General features: G+C 40.1%; 1 protein-coding gene across 2 annotated transcripts in view; it reads right to left on the bottom strand.

The window, feature by feature from the left end:
* AKAP10 (A-kinase anchoring protein 10) overlaps positions 1–20,876 on the bottom strand; it is a 38,991-nt gene extending 18,115 nt beyond the window's left edge. The window contains exons 1-6 of one of the 2 annotated variants that reach the window (XM_061143599.1): positions 20,644–20,876; positions 13,097–13,144; positions 11,353–11,535; positions 8,952–9,488; positions 2,422–2,520; positions 261–345 (exon numbers count right to left, since the gene is read on the bottom strand). In XM_061143599.1, the coding sequence (XP_060999582.1) occupies positions 261–345; positions 2,422–2,520; positions 8,952–9,488; positions 11,353–11,535; positions 13,097–13,144; positions 20,644–20,731 (1,040 nt within the window). In that variant the 5' untranslated portion in view covers positions 20,732–20,876. The remainder of the gene's footprint in view (positions 1–260; positions 346–2,421; positions 2,521–8,951; positions 9,489–11,352; positions 11,536–13,096; positions 13,145–20,643) is intronic. The other variant, XM_061143600.1, reaches the window with a different exon arrangement.
* Positions 20,877–20,914: the final 38 nt, after the last annotated feature.

Raw genomic sequence — 20,914 nt, 5'->3', positions numbered from 1 at the left:
ACTTCAGAATTAAAAACAAATTCTTTTAACTTAAGAAATATCAACATTAAAAATACAAAACTGTTTTACTTTTACTAGGATTCACGTAATTTGTATTTAAAAGAAACCATTGCCCAAGATAGTCTGAGCGGATGCCTATAAGATCCTGTAAACATTCAAAGTATTTAAGTATTTAAACCCTCAAAGATAACTTGGTTTTTTCCTGAGACTGAACCGAAATTCCCAAGAACACAGAATGTGTGAGTGTGAAACCGACGTACTCGTGCTCCATTGCACTGAAGACTATGGACTGTGCAGAAACGAAACAGTTGGGATCCACCTGCCCGTCTTCTCCACAAATCTTTGCTGTAAAAGAAATGGTAAATAACTTTTTCTCTAAATCCAAACTATACACATCTGCAAATCAAAGCAGGGAATAACTGTAAAGGCATAAAGATTAGCAGGTTTTAATGCAATTAAAAGAAAATACAGGTAAACAGCTGATCATTAGGTAGGGAAGGTCTTTCTAAGCATATATGCAAAAGCAGAAATCAAAAGATTCAATAATGAAATTAATTTCTATAAATTAAAACACTCTCAAAACAAAAGGGCAGACTGAGGAAAAAGATTTGCAGCATATATGACTGTTTAAGAATGATAGATTATTTTCATTCATGTATCAAGAGCTCTCACAAACTAACAAGAAAGTCTCAAAAGAAAAATGAACAAAGGACAGGAAAAGAAAATTCACTGAAGGACAAATATAAAATGGCCAATTTAAAAAATACGCATGCTCATTAGTAACCAAGGAAATATAATAATGAATTACAATAATGAAGCACATCACCTTTTGTCTAGTAAATTGGCACAAAATTGTTTTAACAATCCATATGCTTAATTGTTTAATGATACACACACTTGAGCATGGGCATGGGAAAACTGACCCTTGTGTTAGTGGGCATATAAACTGGTGTATTTGTTTCTGGAGGGCAATCTGACAGTTTCTAGCACAAGCTTTAAAAATAAACACAGCCCCATCCCTCAAAATATGAACATACCCTTTCTTTCAATCAGCAATTCTGTTTCTAGGATGGTAACCTAAGGAACTATAGATTTATGAAAAAGAGTTTATCTCTTTATCAAAAGCTTTCTCCTTTTCTGAAATACCCCAGACAGGTTAGTTATCAATTGGTACAAACACCTAAAGGAACTGCTAGTGAACGATTTCCCACAGAGGCACATTCTAATCTGTTCAGACGCCTAACAGTTGTTATCATTAGGCACAGGTGGTCTTGGGAAGTCTAGAAGATGGTAGCAACAAATTTTCACGTAGAAAGAGAGGAACGACATAGAAAACCCAAAATTGCACGACGACACTTGGAATGAAACTGGTTGAAAATTCCAAAATACAAGCAGATGGGGACAAGCCACCAACAGCCACAAGGCCCATGCGTTACAGGTGTCTGTGGGAGAGGAAAAGGGAAACACATGGGCAGCAGCTGTCGGCCTGACACAGACAGAAGGTGTGCACCGGGAGTGTGGAAACCCACTGAAGCTTAGCTGAGCCTGGGGAGGGGATCTGCTGTCCCCAAATAATGAGTAAAGACCCAAAGAGCCACATGCTGGGAAGAACCTGCTAGGAGAGGAATAACAGGCTATACTTCATAAATCAAAACAATTTTTGTAACCAAAAACTCAAAACTGAGTACTGGGACTTGATAGGAATATAATAAATATCTGTTCAATGTATAATGAACCACTTTCATCTGTGACTACAGGCATACTTGAGGTCTTTCTGATACAACATAGTAAAACCTTTCCAACATTTAAAAAATTACGACCAACAGAAAAATTTATATACCTACACATGATGGAAAAAAGAAACAATTTTCAGAAGTGCTGTTTGTTTGTCCTTACTACTGTGAAGCACTTTGATTTTTCTAGTCTTTTTTTGGAAGGTGGTGAGGACCTAAGAGGAGACTGGTCCTAATCTGTAGCCTGAAAAGCACTGCCAAATAGCCTACCAGGTAGGGTCTGGTTTCAAAGCCTAACTCTGCCATGTCTGAGCGTTATCGAGGGCAAATGTTATAGACAACAGGTGTGCACTGGGAGCTGTTACCTTCTCTGTGCTTCTTCACTTATAAAATAATAACTGTATTTATGCTAAAAGGTTCTTTAGAAGATTAAATGAGCATGTCCAAGGGAAGTGCTTAGAATATTGTCTGGGACACAGTAAGTACTCAGTAAACATGTGCTACTATTTTTCAAATCAAAAACTAATAATAATGAATAAGAGGGAAACTTTTTAAGTGAGCGACAGTCAGATATAATAAAGTACACTGAAAACAGACACGGGAGATGCTGAATTTCATATTCATGAAGAATTCTCTTAATAACCAAAAAGAGCCCTTTTTTTTGGCCATAGCTTCAAGCACTGCTTACCTATGATGTCATTTCTCATTGCTTCTGTAATTGGTATCGGTTTAGCAGCATCTGGAGATATGTATTTGGTAAAAGTATTCACTGCATCTTGCTCTATACCTGCAAGGGAAGACAGAGACAATTTCAAAACCAAAAAAGCAACTTGCACCAGTAACAGAGCATATTCATCAACAGCAGGGCTTTGCTGTGCACCCAAGCACACACAAATATACACAAATAGTTTATTACAATAAATATATCTGTAAATAAACATAGGACAAAACAAGTCTCTATCACAAAGTTGCTTTTACACCCTTTGGTTGGTGGAGCAGAGGAGTTACGAGGAAGCCCCCTGCCCTCCCCGCAGCTAACAAGCTCACAAGACACGGCAAGTACTTATTCTCACACACCCTCTTTCCATATCTCCTCTCCAAAGTCGGAACCTGAAGAATTTACACAGCGGGGGCTCAAGTTATTTACAAATCCATGTTGAAAGTATTTTACCAAATTTCACATTCAGGAATACATTCATCTGACCTTCAAGAACCCCGGAAGGTTAAAATAGAGAATCTCAAACTTTCTGTCTTGGGACTCTGCAATCTTAAAAATTACTGACCTTCCATTTATCTGAGTTTTACCTATAGATAGTAAGGTATTGAAAATTAAGGTGAGAAAAAATTATCCAGTTTAAATGAATAATATTAAATCTGCTAAAAGTTAACATAAACACCATTTTTTTAATAGAAAATAACTATTTCCCAAACTGAAAAAATTAATAAAAGGGTGCCATTTTACATTTTTGCAACTCTATTTTTCTTGATAGCAAACTTAAGACTCTCAAATCTGCTTTGGCATTCACTCTGTTGTGCTTTTTTGAGTCAAATCTATATAGTGCTATCAGGATATGAGAAGAAATGTATGTATATTATATGTGTGTGTGTATATAATATATATATACATATATAGCATGCGTGTGTATGTTGTGTTAGTTACACAGTCACGTCCGACTCTCTATGACCCTATGGACTGTAGCCTGCCAGGCTCCTCTGCCCACGGGATTCTCCAGGCAAGAATAGTGGAGTAGGTTGCTACTTCTTTCTTCAGGGGATCATCCCAAACCAGGGTCTCCTGCATTGTAGGCGGATGCTTTATCATCCGAGCCACAAGGGAAGCCTATGTGTATATGTGTGTGTATGTACAGTTTCTGTCCCGGTTCCTGGCACAGAACCTAAATCCCTGGTTCCTAAATCCCTTGCAGATTCCTGAGTTACAGGAGGGGCCAGAGGAGCATCATTTGTTAATCATAATAAAGCTCTTTCAACCACAGGAAAAGTTTATGGAAACAAAGTGACTTGTGCAGAGAGGGGGCTGGTTGCCAGAGAAGGAACCAGAACTGCAGCCCCACTCCCCAACCTCCAGGGAGGGTGGAGTGGGTTGTGGACCATCAAGCCAATCACCAACAGCTAATGATTTAATCAATCATGCCTACGTGATGAGACCATAAAAACCCTAAATGAAGCAACTCAGAGAGCTTCTGGGTTCATGAATGTTTCCATGTGCCAGAGGGGAGATTGCCCCAACCCCACAGAGACAGAAGCTCCTGCACTTGAGATCCTACTGGACCTCGCCCCATGGACCTCTTCATCTGGAAGCTTATTTCTCTCCTTTATACTACCCTTTTACATCACTAAACATATATAACGTGTTTCCCTAAGTTCTTTGAGCCTTGACAGCAAATTACCAAAAGAGGAAGAGGTAGCAGGAATCTGACGTACAGGTGACAACCTGGGGCCCGTGACTGGCATCTGAAGTGGGGGACACTGCTGTGGAACTGAGCCTTTAACCTGCAGGGTCGGCACTAACTCCAGGTAGTGTGAGAGTGAACACTAGGTTACAATCCAATGAGAATGGAGAACTGCTTGATTTTGGACAGACATTGCTTTGCTGTGAACAGAGAAATGGTTTTCTTTATATCAAGACTATCTGGCCTCAGAGCTGTGAACAGGAGTATTTTAATAGCTGTCTGAAGTAACTGTGGTTATATTCTTCTTTGATCCTCCTCCTTGTGCGTACTCAGTCATGACCCCATGGACTGTGGCCCACCAGGCTCTTCTGTCCATGGGATTTTCCAGGCAAGAATACTGGGTGGGTTGCCAGTTCCTCCTTCAGGGGATCTTCTGGATCAGGGATTGAATGCGCGTCTCCTGTATTGGCAGGCAGATTCTTTACCACTGCGCCACCTGGGAAGCATTCTTCTTCGGTACTATACCCAAAACTTGAAAAGTGGTAGTTTCTTAAAAGTTAATCAGAATGTAGAATCAGAAATCGTATTAATAAACTGATTATATTCTGTTACATTAAAATCTACTGGTCTATGTACCATGTTTAAAGAAATCACATCATTAATATCACAATGATCTTTTCAGAACACTCTTTAAAGCTGTCAAAGCATGTGGCAGTGAATGGAAGTTTTCCAAATTCTAAGTTTCACTTGAAAACTTACATTTTATCACTGGGCAACAACACTGCCAGCTGTTTTCCATGAAATGACAACTCATTTTACAAGGCCAGAATTACTGATACCAAAACTGGACAAAAGCAGTATAAGAAGACTACAGACCACTTTCTGTCATACACACAGGTGCAAAAATGCTCGACAAAATATTAGAAAATCAAGTCCAGTAGCATAAACAGACTGATACACACAAGCAAACGAGGCTTACTCTGGGAATGCAAGCTCATTCAGTATTTTTTTTTTTTTTGTAATCAATATAATCCCTCAGACAAAAGAAGGAAAACCACATGGTCATATTAAATAACACAGAAAAAACATTTGAGAAAATTCAACACCATTCTTGATTTAGACAATTATCAGTAAACTTTTAAACAACTCTTAGTAAACTTTTAAGAGAAAGGAGCTTCATCAACCTGATACAGGGCATTTACAAAAACCCATAGCTAACCTCACACTTTATGGTGAAAGCCTGAATGCTTTCTAAAACCAGGGAGAAGACAAGAATCTCAGGCAATCTACACAAAAGCTCCTAGAAATAACGAGTAAATTGAGGCCACAGAAGGTCAACATATAAAAGTCAATCATATTTCTATATACTAGCAATAAAAAAACTATAGAAACAAAAACTTTTTAAACATACTATTTGCAATAGTACCAGAAAAGGGGGAATAATAAAACATTAAGGATCTGTATGCTGAAAACCATACAATGTGAAAGAAAGCAATCAAAGAGGTAGGTAAATGGAGCAGATTAAATCTGCGAGTTTTAAGACTCAACACAGTTAAGAACATAAATTCTCTCCAAACTGACCCATAGGTTGAATGCAATTCCAATAAAAATCTCAGCAGGTGTAAAGTTAAGTAGTTTATTTGATGTTTTTCTTGAGGTAGGCTTGTATTGCTATAAACCTCCCTCTTAGCACTGCTTTTATTGAATCCCATGGGTTTTGGATTGTCGTGTTTTCATTTTCATTTGTTTCTATGCATATTTTGATTTCCTTTTTTTATTTCTTCTGTGATCTGCTGGTTATTCAGAAGCGTGCTGTTTAGCCTGCATATGTTTGTGTTTTTTATAGTTTTTTCCCTGTAGTTGACATCTAATCTTACCACACTGTGAGTGAAAGAGAAACACCAATACAGTATATTAATGCATATATATGGAATTTAGAAAGATGGTAATGATGATCCTATATGCAAGGCAGCAAAAGAGACACAGATGTAAGGAACAGACTTTTGGACTATGTGGGAGAAGGCAAGGGTGGGATGCTATGAAAGAATAGCACTGAAACATGTATATCACCATATGTAAAACAGATGACCAGTGCAAGTTCAACGCATGAAGCAGGGCATTCAAAGCCAGTGTTCTGGGACAACCCAGAGGGATGGGGTGGGGAGCGGGGTGGGAGTGGGGTTCAGGACAGGGGAACATATGTGCACCCTTGGCTGATTCATGTCGATGTATGGCCAAAACCACAGTATTGTAATTATCCTCCAGTTAATTACTTAAAAAAAATCTCAGCAGGGTTTCTTGTAGATATAGACAAGCTTATTCTAAAATTCATATTAAAAAAATAAGAACCTAGAACAGAAAAAACAACTTTGAAAAAGAACAAACTTGGAGGACTCAAACTATTCAATTTTAAGACTCACTACAAAGCTACACCACTTTAATTCCCCAGCAGCATATAAGACAACCATGTTCATGACGCTATTCATATCAGCTATGAGCTATAATAAGCTTATACCCTTTCAGGTCAACTTCTGTTCATTCAAAAAATAACCTGTGATAAGCAAAGCTTTCTGGATTTCTCGACTGCAGATAAGTAACTGTGGACTGTAGGAGCCAGTCCCAATCAAGATGGGCAAAAGCACAAGAGAGAGAGGTCATTTACCTGAGAAAGACCCCCACCCCCATAAGACAGGAGGCTTACACTTTCAAGGGCAGCTGCCCGGGAGAAGGCCCTAAGAGGGCAGGGCCTGAAATACACACACACACACACACACAGAGCCCTAAGAGGGTGGGACACACACACACACGCACGCACGCGCACACACACACACACACACGCACGCGCGCACACACACACACACAGAGCCCTAAGAGGGTGGGACACACACACACACGCACGCACGCGCGCACACACACACACACACGCACGCGCGCGCGCGCACACACACACACACACACACACACACACACAGAGCCCTAAGAGGGTGGGACACACACGCACACTCCCAAGACAGAAACTTAGTTTTCAGTGGTACCAGGGTAGCAATGAAGCGGGTCCTGGATGCCTGGCAAAAGCAAATGCAAAGATACTCACAAAGAACCCAATTTAATCAGAGTCCCTGAAGAATTACCAAAGATAAAATTCAAGGACATATGTATTCACAGCCAAAACCCACTAAAACCACAGCCTACCAGAAGTGTGAACCTGCAGAAACAAACCCTGAATCAGATACACAAAAGCTATAGGCACTGGGGTTATGAGATACTGAATACGTGTTTAATAAATTTAAATAAATAAAAAATGGGAGTCAAAAGTAAGACAGAGGGATAAAGGAACAAGAAACTAAAAAATGACCAGGCAAACCTGAAGAAAAATATTTCTAGAAATGAAAGAATTTACTAACTTTTAGATTAAAATAACATGTTAAAAGACTGATTTAATAGCAGTTTAGATCCATTTTAAGAATCAACGAACTAAAATATCTCAAGATGTCACCACCAAACTGAAAAAGCTATAGACTACACAATTCTAAGTATGTGACATTCCAGAAAATGCAAAACTATGGAGACAGGAAAAAGATTAGTGGTGGCCAGAGTGAAATGAGTGGGTATACAGAGATAAACTGGTAGAGCACAGAGGTTTTTAGGGCAGTGAAAATGCTCTGCTTGGTATCACAATGATGGTTACAAGTGGTTATACACTTCCCCAAACTCACAAAACATGTAACACCAGGCGTGAACCTGAAAGTAAACTTTGGGTAATTGTGACGCCCTCAGGTAAGTTCACTGGTTGTAACAAGTGTTTCCCTCTGGTGGGGATGTTGATAATGGGGAAGGCAATGCATGTGCAGGGGCGAAGGGTGTATAGAAAACACCTGTACCTTCCCCTCAATTTTGCTATGAACCTTAAAAAAAAAACTGCCTTCATAACATCTTAGTAGGAAAAAAAAATAAAAAAGCACACAAGGAAAAATCAAAAAAGGAATGTTGACTTGGACCTTTGAAAAACAAAGAGAAGATAGGAGAGATGATGAGCATGGGTTGGAAGCTGTCTAATCAGAATTCCAGGTGATAACTGAAAAATGAAGAGTGTGTAGCTTTCAAGCTAACAGAGAAGAAAAAAGAAAAGAGGAGCTGCAGTCCAGACGCCAGGACTTCAAGCGCAGGTCCTGCCTGGTGTATGACCTGACAGGCTCCCCGACCTTCCCAAGCCACGACTTCCTCAGATGTAAAATGGGGTGACTGCCTACCTCACAGGGCTGCTGTGACTACTCCATGAAATTCAAGTACAGCCCCGGACACAGAACCTGATTAATGCTGCCTGCTGTCAATTAACAAATAACTTTACCTGCAAAGTTCAGTAAAAGAGCAAGAAAACTAAGACTGAGGCTGCCATTAGCTTTTCTGGATAAGGATTTGATTTCAAAATCTGTGATGACCCTGGGCCCTTCTTCATTTGTTAATTATTTCTATTTCTTAGCGGGTTGGCTCTTCTGTTCTTTTTTCATACACAATCCTATTCTAAAACTCCCAAATTTGGGAGAAAATTACTCTAACCCTTTTAATCCCCATTCAACTTCCACTTTGTAAGTAGATTTTTAAAAATATTTATGTATTTATTTTTATTTATTTGGCTCCAACAGATCTTATTGTGGAATGTGGGATCTTTAGCTCTTCAACCAGGGATCAGACCCAGGCCTCCTGCATTTGGAGCCTGCAATCTTAGCCACTGGATCACCAAGGAAGCCCATAAATAGATAGTAAAAACAAACAAAAACAGGATAAAGAGACAACACCACACACTTACTTTTCATTAATTTTCCTGATAATTCCTTCAGTGGAGAAGATGGACTACTTCTACTGGCTACCATGAGCCTGGAGGACTCCTGGGTTTCCAGGGAGCCCCGATGAGTTCCTGTCCTGGCTGTCTCTAGGTGGAGAGAATGGGCACTGTCACTCTCCTGGGAAAGCAAGTGGTTCTGGGTGTTGCTAGTTCTATTATTCAAGTCAATTCCTTCCAGATGGGCTGAGCCAGAATCCTCCAACCTCCTGTTAAGAGACTCGGTTACAAAAGCTGCTGTGGTTTCGGGCTTTTTAGATGGAGAGACAGGTTCAGCCAATGAGCTCTGCTTCACTGTGTTCAGACTGTGTGCTCTTATTCGGGACCAAGTTGTGGAGTGAAAACTTTCAGCTTCCAACCAAAACTTAACCAAATGCTCCATTCTCCGAAGTTCCATGAATTGAATGAAGTAAGGGAGGACCATGGTGTCATGCAAGACTTGCTCAAGGGTTTTTGAAAGACTTGATTTGGCCTCCTGAGTCTGGTAGTCCAGACAAGATCTGCCTAAAAGAAGAAAAGAGTTAGCAGTTCAATAACAAATAACAACCACTGCTGCTGCTGCTGCTAAGTCGCTTCAGTTGTGTCTGACTCTGTGCGACCCCATAGATGGCAGCCCACCAGGCTCCGCCATTCCTGGTACTGGAGAGGGGTGCCACTGCCTTCTCCGAACAACCACTAAAGCTTATTTAAATTATTAGGAGGGTCTTTGTTAACTTAATTAATCCTCGCATCTCTTTTCATGGCAATTCAAATCATGTAAATTCTTAAGGGAAAAAAATCTTACGATACCAGTTCCAAAGGAAAAAAAGACCAATAAAAATATTTTAAAAGTTCAACCTCATTAAAAGTCTCAAAAAAGCAAATTAATACATACCATTTTTGCCCATCAAACTGAAAGATGGGTTTAAAAAAAATAACAAGAACTAACAAGGGCACAGCAAAACAGATGATGAAAAATGTAAAATAACAAAACCTTTTTGGAGAAACAGACAGTAAAGCCTTAGCCATCAGGGTAATTTTTTTTTTTTTTTTCCATCAGGGCAATTTTCAATCCAGTAACTCTATTTCTAGGACCTTATCCTGAGGAAAAATTGTGGATATAACTAGAAAGATGTTATGAACTCTTAGTCTCATTTTTTTTCTTAGTCTCATTTATAACAGAATAGTTAGATTTGGGATTTTATCTTGAAAAGTAAAACCAAACAATAAAACCAAAAGTTTATTTCACATTTAACTAAATTTAGGTTATGACTATGAACACAAGCTAATTATTAGAAGACAGAAAAAACTAAGAAAATACTTTCACAGCACGACACAGAGAGACTCATTTTTATGAAATTAACCGAGGGCCTCATCGGCTTTTCAAAAGGGCTTTTCTTCACCCTTGGTTGTTTCTTCTGAAGCACTTCATGTACCACCCCTGCTGACTGTCCTGACTTTAGTGTTAACTAGTCCATTGCGTCAACACCTCTTTAATGAACTTCAGGAAAGCTCGAGCCTCTGTAAGACTTAACTTTAAGTACCCTTTACCCAGTCTTGGAGAAGGAAATGGCATTCCTGGAGAATTCCATGGACAGAGAAGCCTGGAGGGCTGCAGTCCGTGGGGTCGCAAAGAGTTGGACATGACTGAGCGACTAACATGCACATACCCAGTCTCCCCTACGGTATCAAGATCCCACTAAGACACTGACACAATCCATCCATCTTATCCAGACTTCTCCAGTTTCACCAGTACTCACTGTATGTGCATTTAGTTCTCTGTGTTTCTATCATGTGAGTAGACTTGTATAAACATTAAGACAGAGAACAGCTCCAGTGACACAAGGATCTCTCGTGAGGCCTTTTATAACCAGCCGCCATCCCTAACCATTGGCCAACACTCATCGATCTATTCTTCATATCTATCATTTTGTCATTTCAAGAATGGAATAACACTTGTCTCTCAAAATAATTCCTTTGAGATTCATCCAAGCTGCTATGTGTAAACAGGAGTGGCTATTTCTCTGCATCTACATTAACATTCCAATTATCAAGCTTTAAATACTTGCTAATGTGTTGGGAGAACATAAACTCATTATTTTAATTCGCATTGCACTGAGTATTAGTGCAGTGAGGCCTCCTTTTCACACACTCAGTGGCCAAATGTACTTCTTCTTCTGGAAATGGCCCATTATTCTACTGGGCATACTTTTTCTATTTACAGAAGAACAACATGGAGCCATCCATTACACTAGCTGTTAGTCCAGTTTAAACATTTTTTTTTCAAAGGCCCAGCCAATAATACGGGTCAGTATCCTCTGGCAGGAACTTCACACTTTATACTCAAATCCTTCCTCCTAGAAGTTAACAAAAACTGAGAGTCACTCACCCAGGTCTCCAAAGTGAGCAGCCTCCATGTGGCTGGGCTGTTTCTTAAGTGTTGCAGTCCTGCTACTTGAAAAGGAGTCCATGTTGGCAGAAATGGCATTGATTGCAACATGACTTGGTCCCGCAGCCTCCAGCAAGGCATGATTTTTAGTGCTTTTTTGTGGGGAATGTACGGATATTGAAGCTATAATTTTTCAAAAAATTGTTAAAAATTAAATACAATTTGATAAGTCTAAAACTGTCTCCTAAAAGGGCTTTAAGGAACTTTAAAAATCAGATTTTGTAACACCTCTCTTGAGTAAGCACGCACACTCAACAAAAAATTCTTATGGAAAAGGTAAATTAACCAAGCAGCAGAAAATTGGAAAGAGACTCCCTATTACTTATATATAACTCTCAAAATACTGTGCCAAAAGTAGAACTTAGAAGAGAGATCTTTGAGAAAGTTCTCTCTGAGAACCTCTAGTAAAGAAAGTACCAAAGGCAGCAAACATCCCGAAATATGGACCTTCTGCAATTTCCTAATCCTAGCTAGCTGGCAAGTGAGAAATTAAATTCCAAAGTAAAATTTTAGGTTATCAAAAGAATTAGAACAATACTCTTCAGTATTGCTAATTTTATTTTTTAACTAACACAATTCTGTTTATTTTACTTTTTAACTGAGTAACAAAATTTCACCATCTAATAAAAACTGATCAAAGTTCAAGTTGCTTAAAGATAAAGCACACTTAAAAATTCACAAAATTTATTTTCTTTCATAGCCTAAAGAAATAATAATATCCTGTTGACTTCAGGATAAAGAGGAACTCATCAAATTCACATGGTCAAAGTAACCCTATGAATTCATTGCTACAGCTGAATTAAAATTCCACTCATCCCACTTGTTCCACACAAATATCAAAAGACTCTCATGAAAGGTCTTTAAGAGGTTTTGGTTTAGTGCACTGAACCAACGTGGAATCCACCTGACTTTAAATGATCAGAAACAAGCAGAGAATAAGGCTGTGAGGTACCCTACTTATTCCCTAATCTTACAAACCTCTTGTTATAATCAGTGTCCCTCTCACAAATTGAGCAAGTGGAGTTAATACTCAATGCTAGCCACACAACATGCAAACATTTAAAAGAAAAATCTAAAGAAGTAGCAATCTACAGTATTTGTGTAAATAAATTGTATCTATGAAAATTATATGCCATGGACATGGAAGTAATTTTCATTACAATTTTCCCATTCCAAAATTTTTGTACATTGACATAATGAAATCAGTCACAACTACAGCAGAAATTACAGTCTAAAAAAAACAGGCTCTTACCTACAAATAAGGACAATATATTGATTCTAATAAAGAACTCTGAATAAATTTTAAGTTAGGGCCATTCGTTCAAAGTAATAAAGAAATGAAAACAGTGAGCATCCAGATCTCAGATAAACCTCAGAAAACAAGGCTTTATAAGTCAGTGGTCAGACTGCTCAGTAAAGAGTTATTTTCTGCTTTTAGTTTTTTAAAATAAAGTCAATCAATTGCTTTTAGGGAATCACTGAAATGTGTGATTAGCAAGGAGGACACTGGTTCCCTGGAATCACCAGGACAGCCAATGAATGCTCAGTAAAAGCCTAGCATATGTTGGGTGTTAAAAGATACATCAATAAGTCACAACCATGAGTAATTATAAAAGGCAGAGATGATAAACAAGGGAGAACGCAACAGGATTAAAGAGTTCATAACTGCGAAGCGCTGACTCACCTTTGACTGACTTGACATCTGGGGTCTTCTCCTGCTCTTTGCTTTTCACTGCAAGAGAGGAGGGCAGCATGATCAACTTCTTCAGCCAAATGCCCCCTCCACACACTGTAAAACTCAGGCCAGCTCTATTCCAATAGATGAGCGTGTTCAAAGTTTTACACAAAAGGGCAAGCCGCCATGGAGCAGGGCAAGGCACCTGTCAGGGGAAGTTTCTCAGAGAAGCACTTGGTCAAGAAGGCCGAGTGCTTAAGGTGAGATGAGGTCAGGACACCTAGGTTCAAATTTGGGCTCTCCCATGTGATCCTGAACCAGTTACTTTAATTCTCAGGGTCTCAATTTCCTTGATTTACAAAACCTGGTCATTCTTATGAGCTAGTAAAGAGTCATTTCAACAGGCAGGATTTCAACCTTGGTCTGTGGAACCAGAGAAATCACTCTTCTACCCTTGGTTAAAAGCCAAGATAACGTGTGATTAAGATAACGTGTGTAAATGAATGTCTCAGAGGCACCTCCCACCCCATACACCAGAACTCAACATGTACTTTTCCAGCAACGTGTCTCAGTACCCAGCCCCGTGCTGGGATGACTGGTGTTTGCAGCTGCCTCAGCTCCATCTGCCAACTGACTTCATCTCCCTCTTGAAACATGAATTTGGCATGGCTTCCGTGAAACCCCACTCCTCGTTTTCCAGGGGCTCCTTCTCAGCTTATCCCTGGCCGACTTCTCCTCTGCCAGCTGGAAGTTTCTCAGGGACAAGATTGGTCACCCATCTCTCCAATCCATGTACATATGTACTTCCTTGCTGATCTCAGCTATTCTTCAGGCTTTCAATACCACAGACATGCCATAACTCCCAAAGTACTCGCTCTAGTCTGAGTACTTTTTGATCTCAAATTCATAGTTTACCAACTTTCTGCCATCTTTCATAATCCCACTGCCTAAATGGGATGTACCATCTTTCCCCAAACCTGCTCCTAAGTCAATCTTTTTCTCCTCTCATAAATGTTTCACTGCCCACTAGCTTCTCAGGCCAAAGCTCTGGGAGTCATCTTCCACACTGTCTCTCAATCACCTCCAAACCACTTCTAAGAACAACGGGTTCCACCACCAAGTACCTTAGAGGTATATTTTATTGTATGCAAACTTTAAATCTTAATGTAGTCAAACTACATTGATTAAATTTTCCTACGTCTTATTTCTTACCCCTATATTTTCTTCTATATGATTTCAAACTTTGCTTTTTCAAATTCTGGGCTCCAACTCATTTGGCATTTATTTCTGTATTATCAGGGATAGCAAACTACAGCCCAAGGGCCAAGTCCAGCCCACCACCAGTTCTTCATAGTGTTTCTGTATAGTCTATAGCTACAAGGATAGAGGAGAGTGAGGTGGACCAAATAGCCTTCAAAGCCTAAAATATTTACTATCTGTTTTTTTATAGAAAAAGTTTGCTGACCCCCTGATGTACATAATGAGGAAGAATTAATTTTTCCTTTCTCTTTTTTGGGCCAGCGGGATAATGAACACAACTTACTGATTAGTCCAATCTTTCCCAAATGAATAGGAACTCTTTATATACTACGTTCCCATACATACGTGGGTCTGTTTCTGGGCCTACTACTGTAATTACTAACTATGTAATAGGCTCTGGCAGAGCCAAGCCCTCTATCATATTCTTTTTTCAAAACTATCTTTCATATTAACCGTAGGACCAACTTGTCCTGATCCTAAAACCCTCATGGTAATTTCTTTTTAAACATTAAGCATTGACTTGATCAATTTGAGAGAGAGTTCACATTTTTCTGGTATTGAGTCTTTCTGTTCATGAACATAGTATACCTCTATTTATTTGGGTCTCCTTTTAGGTCCACTTATATTTTGTAAACTCCATAGAGATTTCAGTTTTTTATTTTTAATGGCTACAGGGATACAACTGAGTTTCAAACACTTATTCTAATGGTATATGTGTAAATTTTCTTAAACGTTCTCTGTACACAATCATAGTATCTGTGAATAATGACTCTTGTTCCCTTTCCCTCACAAAAATTTTCTATTCTTTTTCATGTGTGCTATAGTGAAGACTATGTTAGTTTTCTTTTGGTTTGTATAACCCTGATCTATATTCTCATCCTTTTAACTTTCCTACGCTCTTTTTAACGTTTAAACAGCATAGATTAGGAAACCAATCTGAAGATAACCATGTCTTTATTGTCTGGGTCACCCATTTCTGTTTATCGTGATTACTGTTCTTTATTTCCAAAGCAGAATGTTCTTAAAACTCAATTACAACTTACACACTTGTTGACTTCTCCTAGTAATTCTGTTGATTTTACTTTATATATTTTGAGACTAGATTTTAGGTGCAAACCAGTTCAGAATTTTATCTTCCTAGTACTCTACTCATTTTACCATACTTTACAGACTTTTTTTTTCAACCCTACTAGTATTTTACGCTTTAAAGTATTTCAGCTACTTCACAAGCTTTCTTCTCTTTGCATCCATTTATTTTTAATTTCTCTCTGTCTTTATGTTTTTGTTGTGTTTCTGGTAAATAGCTGGATTTTCGATTATTATCCAACCCAAGTCATTACTTTTTGTCCACCTTTCGATGGACTTTTACTAGATTTTTATTTACATTTACTGTCGTTTATTTCTACCACCTTATTTCGCACTACTGACTCTTCCTGTATTTTTAAAAATTATTATGAAACATTTAAAACAGAAGCAAGACACTTAGGTTTAGCAAAACTTAACATTACACCATATTTGCTTTGGAAAAATTTTTAAAGGAAATAAAACATTGCAGGTACAACTAAAAGTCCCTCTGTGACCTCATTCCCCTTCTCCATAGAGAAACAATTTCAGAAAGTGAATGTTTAAGGTTTCCATCCACACTTTTACTATTTAACATACTTATGTATTCATAAGCAATATATAGCATTGTTTGAAGGTTTTAAACAAGTGGTTGTACCAACTGCCATTTCCAGCAGCAGTATATCCTAATTAAATCTTGATACAGTCAGGCTTTAATCTCAACTCCTAAGTCTTTTCAAGAACTTCACTCCTGCAAGTAACATTTCTTTTCTGTATCATTTTCTCTCTCTCTACTGAGTTCTTTCTATCAGCAGACAAACAAGTTTAGCATCTTTTATTTTAAAAATAACAACAAAAAACACCCCTTACCCTAAAGGCTCCTTGCAGTTATTGGCCTTGTTTTTCCCTCTTAACTGTAAATTTTCCTGGTTATTCTTTTTACTTTCCCCACTTCACATTCTCCCTTCAACCTGTTCCACTGACACTACATTTATAAGTCATCAATTACTTCCCTGTTATCAAAGTGAATAGCTATGTCTATTTACCTCAACCTTGTAAGTGACATTAAATACAATACTTCCTACTTTTTGAAGTACTATCTTCTCTTAGCTTTCAAGACACTCCACTCCTGTATCACTTGGCATTTTCTTTTGCCAATGGCTCATGTTCCTCAACTTAACTTCTAAAAGCTCAATTAACTCAGCACTCTCTCCTTGTCTACAGTATGGCAGGTTATGCTACCTCACCACTGAACTCATTCTCCCCTTCTTAGCAAGAGGGTCGTAGCCTGGCATACAGCTGGCTAGCTTCTCTCCATTTCCCAAAGCCCTTAAGTTAGCTGGGACCACATGACTAGGTTCTCAGCAATTAAATGTGAACAGGAGCAGGATGTGCCATTTCTGGCCAAAGCTTCTCTCTTCCCTTACCGTGGGTCAGAAAGCTGACAGAAGGGGCTATGACTTGGCTTTATAACATGCAATATACCTTAAGAGAAAGAGGAATAAGACAATAGTAGGAAAATGATCCCTGAATGATCATGAAGGAAAGCCCCCTGATGACCAGGGACCTGAACTGTTACACAAGAGAGAAATAAAGGCCTATCTTGTTTGAGCCGTTGTACTCTGTGTCTCTCTGTCATGGAAGCTTAGCCTTTCAACGTAACTAATTCATATACTGTATGTCTTCCCTAGATGATGCCACCCAGTCCTATGTCTTTAATCATTATTTATGCAAAATACTTTTAAATTCAGATAGAGAACTCAAGTTCTGAGCTCTTTCCTGAACTACAGACTAGTACATCCAACTGCCTCCTTGGCAGATCCACATGGACTCACATCCACTGAAGGAGAACTGTGGATTCTTCCTACCCCAAACTCAGTTTTCCACAGCTTTCCCAGTTTTCCTTCACTCCAGTCACTTACTCAAGCATGCTTTCTCTAACTCCAAGACAACCCCATTGCCCTCTACTCCCAGTAAACTGCAGCCTTCTCTGCGTCCTTGAACAAAGCCAGCTCATTCCTACCTCAGGACATTTGTACTACCAATTCCCTCCAGCAAGAATACAGTTCCTTTCACCTTTTCAAGGCTGGCTCTTTCCTCATTGAGACCTCAGTTTAAATACCATCTTCCTAGACAAGCCTTCCCTCTCTATCCAAATACAAACTGCCATCTGCTAAGCTGCTCCTATATCATTGTTTAAATTCCCTGCACAGCACTTATTACCTTCTGGAATTTTTCTTATTTTCATTCACTTACTCAACAGATATTTACTAAATTTCTAACTATATCCCAAGCACTGATCAGGACTTGAAGATACGGCCATGAACAAACATAAGCTTCCTTCCTAACAAAACACATGAGTCAGCAGATGGTGATAAACACTGCAGAAAAAAAATAAAAAAGGAGGGCCACAGTAAGGAGTGCTGGGGCTGGGGGCTGCAATCTTCAGCAGGCTGGTCAGAGAACCCTTCACTAAGATGTCAATTAATCAAAACCCTGGAGGAGAAGGGGGAAGAAAATAGGCTTGCATCTGTAAGAAGAGGTTTCCAGTCAGAGGGAACAAGTGCAAAGGCCCTGAGGTGGGAATCTATTTGATAACAAGGTGGCCAACATACAAGGAAGAGTGCTGGAGAAAGGGAACAGATGAAAACAGAGGAGAAACAGGACGTAGATTATGTAGGGCCATATACAGGAAACCACTGAGGGCATCTGAACAGAGGTGTGGTATAATGCAGTTTGAAAACACACCAGGGGAATCAAAAATGGAGGAAGGGAAACCAAATTGAAGACTAACGCAAAATAACACTGTTTCCTTGATCTTCATAAAACCGGCTTCATCTTGACACTTAAGCTGAGATCTGAATGACATCCCCTCAGAGGACTTCATTAACCACCCAAACTAAATAGAGATGCCAGCGTGTTCACGGTCAGGGATGGTGAGAAGTGACTGGATTTGAGCTATATTCTGCGGTGAACCTAACAGATTTGCTGATGGATCAGACATAGAGTAGGAGAGAAAGAGGTTGAAGAAAGTACTAAAGTTTTAGCCTGAGCAATTAAAAGACCAGAAATGCAATTTATCAAGATACTGAAAAACAGATGAAGGAAGGCTAAATCTAAAGTGAAATTTTAGATACAGTAAGTTGTTTATTAGTTGACCTCTTAGACATCTATTGTTGTTGTTGTTGTTTGGTTGCTTGGTCATGTCTGACTCTTTGCAACCCCAAGGACTGTAGCCCACCAGGCTCCCCTGTCCATGAGATTCCCCAGGCAAGAATACTGGCGTAGGTTGCCATTTCCTCCTCCAGGGGATCTTCCTGACCCTGCACTGCAGGTGGATTCTTTACTGCTGAGCCACCTGGGAAGCCCAGACATCTATGCGTAGAGGTAAAAAGTGGACCAACAGTTGGATATGGAGTCTAGATTCAGGGAAGAGAATGCAAGCTGGAGACGTAAATCTGGGAGTCATCGGCAGATAGGTGGTATTTAAAAATGGTATTTAGAAACTGGATGGGAGCTCTAAATAGGACCATCTCCAGTTTCTATTCTTGCTACATTCAGTCTCCAAAAAACATCTAGAATGATCTTTTCAAAGCAAAATGAGATCAAATCACTCCTCTTTAAAATTTTAAAATATTGTCTCTGCACTTGGAATAACACCTTGCCGTGACCTACAAAGCTCTGAATCATCTGATCCTTGTGTACCTCTCAGAACCGCAGTCACAGTGGGCTTCTTTTCTCTCTTGAAGGACACCAAACTCTTACCACCCAGCCTTTGAACACCATTCCCTGTGCCTGGAATGCTCTTCCCTGGCCTCTATACATTACCTCTTGCTGTTCTTCAGCCCTAAGTTTCAAGGTCGTCAGCTGAGGCCTTTGACTAACATCAAATCGAAATATGTCTCTTCTCTCAAGCTCTCTCTTTCATAACTCTTTACTCAATTTGTAAACAGAGAGAGAGAGGTTTATTGTCTACCCCAGCAGACAACAAGCTCCTTGGAAATACGGATTTTGTCTTGTGCAGTGCTCAATACTGAGGGCCTAGCACAGTGCCTGGCAAAGAGCAGACATTCAAAAGTATTTGCTGAATAGACAACAGGCTATGAGCAAAGCAATTTGCCTCATTATACCATTATACACAGAACACTCCTTACCCTAAAAAAAAAAAAAAAAAAAATCACCAACCATTTCAACACTGTCAAACAAATTGGAGAGCTATCAACCATACCAAAGTACCTTACTAACACAGCTTCCTTGTACCATTTTACCATTTTCATTCATTCAGAGAGGTTTTCATTCATTCATCATGGTTTCATTCACTGATCACATGGCATCAGTTACTAAAACTCCCTGTGTACTTAAAAGGAATTCTTTATAGAGTTGAATGGGGTCTTTAGGAATCATCAAATTCTCAGCTGAGAGGAAAGTGGGTCAACATTTTTCTGTCCCAGATGACAGAGTTAGTAGCAGAGCTGTCACATAAACCCAAGTCTGATTTAGTTCAGTGCTTTCCCCAAACCTGCATTTGTCTGGGAAATTTTCCCTGAAGCAACAAGAATCGATACAAGAATCACTATCATCCCAAAAGATCCACACTCGTCCACCCTGGACACGTACCCGTAACGAAATGCCAAAAACCTTACCCAGACTCAAAAGAAAGTTGCCTCTACTCAAAAAACTGGGCAGCTACTCCTACTGAAAACTAGAAATATCAATATAAGCAGTTTGTCTATAAAGTTAGGATTCCCGTAGCAAGTAAACTAGCAAAGTCATCAAAAGAAGGACTCTTCTTCATTAGGGAACTTCTAACCGTAAGTTAAGTAATGTCATTTTAGGAACAGCAGAATCCCCCTCCCCCCATAAAGGGGAAACTGGAAAAGAGCACTCGTTGAAGAAAACAATTTTTTCACGTGTTGCTTTTAGACACAAACCCCTCGATATTCTGCAAAGTCGGAGACTTCCGTAATACTGAGGAAATTTCCATTTTCTGCTATAAACGCACCACCCCCACCCCACTCCCCGCGAAAGAGCTGTGTCTCTGCAGAAGGCATGCCCCAAGTGGGTCCCGGCACACACTTCAGGAGCGGCCGGCGGTGGCCCGCGAGGAGGCCCAGCTCCCTCCCACAAGCCCGCTGGCCGGGCACGCAGGCCGTCCGACCGCGCGGAAGCCGAGGCCTCGCTGTCCGAGGGCCCGCCGCCCGCCGCCCCAAGCCCAGCCCCGCGCCCCTCGCTACCTTTCCGCCGGAAGAAGGACATGGCGGGGCCCGGGTCGGGGCGGAGGGCGCGGGGGGACTGCCGCGGGGAGGGCCCGGCTCCCCTCATTCAGCAACCGGCCCGGACTTCCGGGTCCGCAGCAGCCGCCGCGCTAGCCCGAAAGGAGACTCGTCTTCCGGGTGTGGGCCCCGCCGCCTCCTCGAGACGCGCGGGTAGCTCCTGCCGCCATGTTACCAAGCCGCCCGCCTGGAGTTCCGGTCCTTCGCCGCGCGGGGCTTCACGGGAGGCCGC

The sequence above is a fragment of the Dama dama genome, chromosome 5 (assembly GCF_033118175.1).
Source record: "Dama dama isolate Ldn47 chromosome 5, ASM3311817v1, whole genome shotgun sequence".
Taxonomy (NCBI): Eukaryota; Metazoa; Chordata; class Mammalia; order Artiodactyla; family Cervidae; genus Dama; species Dama dama.
Note: the sequence above shows the minus strand (reverse complement) of the source record. Positions and strands in the feature narration are given on the sequence as shown.